Source organism: Oryzias latipes, chromosome 13 (assembly GCF_053564925.1).
Source record: "Oryzias latipes strain Hd-rR chromosome 13, Olatipes_Hd-rR_3.1".
Classification (NCBI taxonomy): Eukaryota; Metazoa; Chordata; class Actinopteri; order Beloniformes; family Adrianichthyidae; genus Oryzias; species Oryzias latipes.
Window position 1 is genome coordinate 21182778 of NC_136249.1, and position 8188 is coordinate 21190965.

General features: G+C 41.9%; 1 protein-coding gene across 2 annotated transcripts; it reads left to right on the forward strand.

Moving 5' to 3' along the window:
• The first annotated feature begins 597 nt into the window (after positions 1 to 597).
• Positions 598 to 7658, forward strand: shox2 (shox homeobox 2). Of its 2 annotated transcripts, none has more exons than XM_023961890.2 (5): positions 598 to 1123; positions 2437 to 2645; positions 4779 to 4836; positions 5128 to 5216; positions 6172 to 7658. In XM_023961890.2, exons 1-5 carry the CDS (start codon positions 868 to 870, stop codon positions 6463 to 6465), a joined length of 906 nt encoding a protein of 301 aa, XP_023817658.1. In that variant the 5' UTR covers positions 598 to 867; the 3' UTR covers positions 6466 to 7658. The 2 variants fall into 2 exon arrangements, with proteins under 2 accessions (XP_023817658.1, XP_023817659.1); XM_023961891.2 differs by having other exon boundaries at positions 6208 to 7658.
• The last annotated feature ends 530 nt before the right edge of the window (positions 7659 to 8188 follow it).

An 8188-nucleotide genomic window follows, 5' to 3' on the forward strand; every position in this document is an offset into this window, starting at 1 on the left:
CCCGAGGCCAACTGTTTGTGACTGGGTTATGAGCCAAAAGCCAGATGCGTTCACTTGAACTTGATCTAAAGCTCCTCGCGTAGGTCGGATGCTCTTCTTGGCATCCCAGCTGGTCCGCCTTCACCTCCTCTCTCCCCGTGTCAGCGCTGCGTCTCCTTTTTCCTCTGCCCAGATCACAGAGAGATACTGAGGACAGACTCCTCGTCCATGTGCTTACCCTTCTCCTGTCATTTTGCGATCTTTTTAAGCCACACCCCTGCAGAGAGAGCGAAAGAGAGAAGGAGAGAGAGAGAGAGGCGGAAAAGGAGACAGATCCATGACCATCTCCTGGGTGTTTAAAAACTAACTCAGGACAATAGCAGCGAATGGGCGCTTAATTAAATTAATTAGTCCGTCTTGTCAATCCTGGATTAATGGCCAACAGCGACTGTGCTGCTCAATGTTTTTACTACTCTCTCTCCCTCTCGTATCAGTAAAGGAGAGGAGGGGAGGAGGGGAGGGGGGGGCTCATCCCGGCATCCTGAGGGGAGGTAATTTGCACGGATCAAGGGGGCAAGGCGCCGCAAAGTATAAATACTGTGACTTCAATAGAGGATCACCAGCAGGTTCCCAACTCCGCTACCAAAGGAGGAGGAATTGGCTGAGAAGATATATCTTCGTATATTTTTTTCCACCTTCATTCACAGTTGGCTGCATCACCTTGTATCATTTTCAAGGGGCTGACTTTAAAACGAGCCACATCATTGATGTCTTAAGCTGTCGAGGAGCAAAGGGAGAGTGTATGTGTGTGTGTGAGTGTGTGACAGTGTGTGAGTGAATGTGTGATTTTTTTCCTTTTTTTTTCCTCGAAGAGGAGAGGAAACAGTGATGGAAGAGCTCACTGCTTTCGTGTCCAAGTCTTTCGATCAGAAAGTGAAGGAGAAGAAGGAAGTGATAACGTACAGGGAGGTGTTGGAAACCGGAGCAATGCGCGCAGGAAGCAGGGAGTCTTTATCCGCGGAACCGGGAAGCCGAGAGGACGCGGCCGCCGTTACGCGGAACGTTGCGCTGTCGCCGGGCAGGGAAACGGACATGCTCGGCCCGGACAGAATCAGAGACAGCGGGAGCCCCAAAGTCATTGACGGTAAGACTGCGCAGTGTGTTCGAGCAAGAAAGAGTGGAGATCCCGACAGGCTAAAAACACGAGGGAAGTGGCAAGTGCAGGGAGTAAATCCACCAATGCGCTTTAATTCGAAGAAAATTCCCAAAACTTTTTCATTTTGGACTTTTCGATTTAAAGAACGGGTTAGCACACTTCCGGCTGTTTGCAAAAAGTGCTATTGTTTTTTTGTGATTCAAAATTTGATATTTTTTCAATTTACGCAGCGTCAAAACTACTCCTAAAGCTTGATAAGTAAAACTTTAAATTCTACTAAGAAATGTGCAGCTTGAAGACAGTTTGTGTTCGATAACAAAAGAGTTTTTAAATGTTACAGAACATTAGAAAAAACAATTTAAAGGATACATTTGACATATATGTGCTCAATATTTTTGAACACATCAAGATGTCGCGCTTTGGTCGCTTTACGTCTCATTTACTAGTCTACTTTGTATTTTTGTTTATAATTTTCTCCAAGGGCTTACCTGTTTTTGTTGTATATCTTTACTTTTTTAAATTACGACATTTGCGACTCTTTAGATTGTTTAATTTAAAGACAAAACTCAAGTCTTCCAAATGTGCAAAATGTTTACAAATATATTTTTAGTTAAGAAAAGTCAGGACAAAAAATCTCTGAAAAGAAAATGTGAAATATGTATAATATTTTTATTAAAAATATAATCATTTATCTGGTAACAGTTAAACAAAGATTAAAAAAAGGTTCTACTTGAGTAGAAACTGCTAATGTCAAAGACAGAATAACTTAGCGGCTTCTTTGACATTTTCAGGCCGCTCCTGCTCTGTGGAGTCAGTTCATAGCGCATTAGAAATGTGAACAAAATGTGACAACACTGGAAGAGATGCCTCCGAGTTGGCGGACTTGAAAGTGACATCTGTTCGTCACGGGGCAGCGTGGTTAAGCGCGAGCCCAAGACGCGCGCGTATTAGGCATTCATTCAGCAGTGGGCACGGCCTTACATATTTATAAGCAGTTAATAATTAAAGAGCTTTATGTAGCTTTACAAAACATCCGTGGAGTGATAGCTCTGATATTTGAGGGCATGTCTTTTTTATTTCTTATTTAAAAACAAACTTATAATAATTATATATGAAATTGAAGCATTTCTGACTTTTTCATCAATTAAATATAGCAACAATTTATTAAAAGATTAAGAACAATTTTATTGCAAACGCTTGTGATCATCGAGGTCAGCTCAGGCTGGGAGGGAGTCGGGAGGGTGGTGGGGGTCACGGTCCACGGTGCTGACATTTCCCACCCTTCTTCGTCTGCCACACAGGCACCACGGACGTGAAAGACAGGAAAGAGGACTCGAAGCCCTTAGAGGATGAGACACAAACAAAGATCAAACAGAGAAGAAGTCGGACTAATTTCACATTAGAGCAGCTCAATGAGCTGGAGCGGCTCTTCGATGAAACCCACTACCCGGATGCCTTTATGCGGGAGGAGCTAAGCCAGCGACTGGGACTGTCGGAGGCCCGAGTGCAGGTAAGGATGTGGCTCCTTCAGATGTGCAAAACAAGGCACCGAAACCAGCAGAAATGGCTTATAGAGTAATTTGTAAAAATGTTTATATGCAAAAACTAAATGTTTAATTTTAGAAGCAAGAAATCCTTTGCAACTGAATAAAGACATGTTATTGCAATATTTATGATTCTGATTATTATCAGCTTCACCATTAGAACATTGGCAGGTGATTTGCTGTGTGTGATGATAACAAACAACAAAGATAAGAAAAATATTGCTAAATTCTACACATTTCTCCTTCCTCCCTTCTTTTTCCTGCTACTATATTTTTGTTCTTCTGATTTTTTTTAAATTATCAAATACAGTTCAAAGCGTTTGAAAAAGGAAACTTTTTTACTTTGAAAAAAAAAAAGTACTTTGCAACCAGGACCTTAAGGACGTTAATTTATGAAAGTGCATGGTAACCCCCAAAGATTTTGGCATAAGTGAAATGCATCCTCCACATTCTTTGTAATTATTAAATTATAAATTTGCTCTTATGTTTTATTGTGTCACGGCATTTTTCCTATGTTTATTGAACATTTAAATAGAAAAAAAGGCTTTATCATTATAGTCTGTATTTCCGGGGTGCATGATAACGAGGCCATGTTTACCAGCGCTGCTGTAGTTTTCAAGGGGATAGACCATCTGTGCAGAAACCCAGTTGGAGCTGTGGGACACGAGGATGCTGGGGGGGGGGGGGGGGGGGTTCCTCAGACATCTCCTTCATAAAGCGAATTGAGGCACAATGAAACACATAGACTACTCCTCAAAACATTTGGATGTATTCCTCGTGTGCCTTCATGGCCAAGGCTCAGGGATGGACAGAGTATTTGCTGGGGTGGGGTTCCCTAAGCTAGCTACACACGCACAGCCTTCGCCCCCCCCCCCCCCCCCCCAAAAAAAAAAAAAAGTTAAAACCTGCTTTTTGCAGGGCTCCACAAGCCTGAACTGGAATCTCACTATTAAGGCGCATTGTGCCCCGAACAAGGAGCACAGCTCGGGGATTTGCATAAATTATGTATTATTTTCAACCCAAATCAAGACCAGCTCTCCCTCTACCCCCTTTTATCTCCACTGGAGTGTAATGTTTCTTTATATTTTTTAAACAGCTGTGCGTAAAAGGCCACACATTTATTTTCGACTTAAACTGTGCTTCAATCGATAACAGCACTGCATCTGCTTTTATCATCGCCATAAATTATTACTTGAAGCGTGCGCAAAAAAGGGACTTCCGAGTGACATACACTGTGATCAATAAACGAAGCCAGCTGACAGCCAGATCAATATGATATTTCAATCATGCTTTCCCTGTGTGTTTATGGGCCCAGACGTAATTGAGCCCGGAGACTGACACGTTGCATTGTGCGCTGATTTAGCGCGAGTTACGGGAGATTCAAAGGAGATTATCATGGCAATGAATCGTTTAATCTGTGTTCCGAGGCGTTTCTCTGAAATTGACGCTTGTCAATTTCAACAGAAGGAGAAGAGAGCCGTCAGATCTGTTTGATTTTTTCTGTCCCCTTTGTGCAAAGTAAGTGCTGTGGCGGCGATCAGACAGAACTGTCAGACATTTAAGCGATTCTCTGACGCGCGTTTTTTTTTTTTTTTTGCAGCAGATAATGTAATTAATTTCATCGGTCATTTAATGAGAGCGAGACGGAAAGAAAAGGAGCGAGATGCTCTCAGATCGCTCTGCTGTGATGTCCAAACCCGTAATGGTACTGCTGCAATTCGATATCCAACAGTCTATTCAACCCCTCGGGGACCCTCATCTATAGAAAGATGAAACCGGCGCTGACAAGGATATTTATTATAGTCCAATAGTCCCGCACATTTCCAACAAGAGCGCTTCTTTTCTCCCAATAAGAGTTTCATATCAGACTTGCTCACGTTCCCTTTTAGCCCTGCTGTTTCTGTCTCTGTTCTCTCTGCTCCAACCCCCACTCCGCCTTGTTGTAGACTAAATGTAATAATTAAAATCCGGGGTTAAGCAGCGTCATTAATATTTCAGTGCTCCTCGGGGATATTGTTTTTCTGCGGTTGTTGTCACTACACACGGCCTCACAAGCAGCTGCCAATCAGTGGGTCTCTAATTAATTTCTGTCCCTGCAGGTTTGGTTCCAGAATAGAAGAGCCAAATGTAGAAAGCAGGAGAACCAGTTGCACAAAGGTACCTCCAGCATTTTATTCTATTCTATTCTATTCTATTCTATTCTATTCTATTCTATTCTATTCTATTCTATTCTATTCTATTCTATTGCACCCAACCTGCTTGTGCGCTACTGTGCGTGCGCAAAATTTCCAGCTAAATGATGCTTACATTTTCCAATTGGAATTAATTTGGTGGATTCTTTAATTAAATTTTCACAAGGAATGATCGGTCTTCCAGTTTGTTTCATGTTATGGTGAATATTTCTCCTAAAACTAAGACGGAACGTTCCCCCCTTGCATGTCACTGCAGGAGTCCTGATTGGAGCAGCGAATCAGTTTGAAGCTTGTCGTGTAGCACCATATGTCAACGTCGGGGCTTTACGGATGCCATTCCAACAGGCAAGTTACTTTAAATGGTTTCATCTTGAAAACCAGACTGGTCTCCATAGCTTCTATATGCCCACTACGCTCTATATCCCCTCTACCCCCACCATCGCCTGTGCGCAACTGTTGTTTTGGCCTTGGCACAGGTTATGGCCCAAGTGCTGCAGAAACTCACTGTATAACTTGAGGGGAAATAAACTCATTACAGACATTTTTATGGGATAAAGGGATATAATTTTGCATGAGTGGAAAGTTTATTGTAAGTCCCAAAAGGTATAAAATTGGTTTTGTGGCGCAAAGCTCCAAGGTGTTGTTTCGGTTTCATAATAAACAGCAGACTGCGGAGGTCAGTAAAAGTATGGACAGAACGGCATTCATGGTTCTTCAACTGCTTGCAGCAGCCTTCCCTTTGGATGGAAGACTTGCTGTACAAAAAAGCTACGGTTTATGCTTAGACTCTAGAAATGAAACACATGTCGCCCTTAATACTTAATAGTAATATTTTTTTAAGTGAACATAATATTCACAGGAAGCTTTGCACCAACTTGCTTTAAACCAAATAGCTTAAACAGAATACATTCAACAAAAAGTACATTAAAAGAACAACATCTGCTTAAAAATGAATAAAATAGTCTCTGGAATGCACAGCATTACAGTAAGTGTGTACTTTATTAACTTTTAATGATAAAACCACTCCAATTTTTCTACAGTTCTATGTTTTTCCTTATTTTTAGTTTGCATTTTTCTCCCAAATCATTGCATATTGATGCTTGTGTATGAGTGGGGGTTTCACTAAAGAGAAACAGCCTCTCTAAGGCGACCCTTGTGCGTCATGCTCATGAACATCATCATCATTGTATGGATGAAAGATGCAGTCTCTTTAGTAAAAAATGATCCTTCAAGCAACCCACTGCAAAGTTAACGCATGTTCTCCCCCTTCTCTTCCCCATCCGTGCGTCCCGTCCCGTAGGATAGTCATTGCAACGTGCCGCCCTTCTCCTTTCAGGTGCAGGCGCAGCTGCAACTGGACAGCGCCGTGGCCCACGCGCAGCACCACCTGCACTCGCACCTGGCTGCGCATGCGCCCTACATGATGTTCCCCGCGCCACCGTTCGGACTCCCGCTGGCCACGCTTGCGGCGGAGTCCGCCTCCGCCGCCTCCGTGGTCGCCGCCGCCGCGGCAGCCAAAAACACCAGCAAGAACTCCAGCATCGCCGACCTGAGACTGAAGGCCAAAAAGCACACGGCCGCTTTGGGACTGTGACGCCATGGAGACGCCAGGACACGAGGCGTGGACACCGTCCGGCACTGAACAAAAACCCTCACAAAGTGGACCCCCCCCCCAACAAATATTCCTGGGACAAACTGAAAAAAAATCCGTTAGCCATGGACGTATTAATTTATGCTTTGTAAATGAAGGAGGAGGAGAATAAAGAATAAATATAGGCTATTTATGAAATAGAGAGGACAATGACAAAAATAGCCTCCATTTTTTTTATTTCAAGCCAAAAAGAGTGGCTTCATGCACCAGGAGGAGCCTGCTCTGCAGACACATGGCTGAAGAGGCCGGTGGGACACCCTGAGGAGGCGCATGAAGGAGGAGGAGGAGGAGGAGGAAGCAGCTGGCACGGTCGATACTTTGTCAAACAAAGCGAACCACTCTGCAGTTGTACTGTTCGTGTTCGGTTTTAACGTGATATTATTGTTGCTCTGATTCTACTTCGTTCATAAAGAGGCTGGCCTCATCATATTTCAAAAAACAAACAAAAAAACTTTCTCTGCAAAAGGACGGAGAGGGAAACCTTTGGCAAATAAAAAGACAACTTAGGAGTTGTTCCTTCTTCTGTTTCATGTCCAGTTTGGAGGAAAGAAAAAAAAAAACAATGCCTCTGCGGTGTTTGCATGAGTTTGTGAGCCACCTTTCCCCCCGTTTGGTCCCGTCTCCTCTGTCCTTTTAACGCGTGAATGTTGGGGCCTGCGTGACCTTCTCCTTGGACCTTTTTGGCCAACAGACGTGAGGTTGTGAGACACGCACAGGCTTTGTTAAACGTGACCATACTTCCATTCATATTAACAAACTGATGTCCTTTTGAAGGAGTCACAGCCAACAACAACAACACTTAGGGGAGTTAGGTTTACGCAAACCGGTACGGGCACCTGTAAGATATGTTAATACACAAGAAACATGCATTATTTTTTATTATTTAGTGGCTTTATGAATGCCTTGTGGGAAATTTGATCCTTTTTTAAAAACTTTGTTTCTGTGTAATAAATTCACGTGCTTAGCCGATGTAATTTTGATGTTTTTTTAAAATAAAAATCTCACCTGAGGCAGGGGTTTCTTAAAAAAAAAGAAAGAGTATTCATGAAATTGTTTTACTTTTTTCCATAACATGTGAGACGTGAATTAACGAAATGTCTTTCGTTCTCATAATAAATCAACTAAAGTTTCTTAAATGAGTTGACTTTTTTATTTTTTTAACAATTCAATCGTTTTTTTAACAAATTATTATTACTATTATTATGATTATTTTTATTATTAGTGTTGTTGTCGTTATACCACCGAGAGGAACTGATCTTAAATAATTCATGACTTTAGCTGGAGCTCTTTTGATAACGTCACTGTTGTGACAGGCCCGTTTAGTCGCGAACATTGCTGTCTGTTGCTGCGCCAAAAACCGATGCATTATTCATTGTTCGGTTTGGAGGGCTTGTACTTGAGGGCTGATCATTTCTAATACCAACTAAACGGCCAGATAAAGGACAAATCTACCGGATGAATTAAAAAATATCCACTTTTGAAACATTCAAAAATATATTCTTTGGACAAAAAGTTTTTTAAAAATCGTTTTTAAGGCTTTTCATTATTTTTTAACAAATGTTACAGAAAATACGATTCAAAACTAACAACAGTAAACTCATAATTAGTTTAAAAACACATGTATTTAGTTAACATTAATTATAGCCCTTAAACAAATACATTTAGC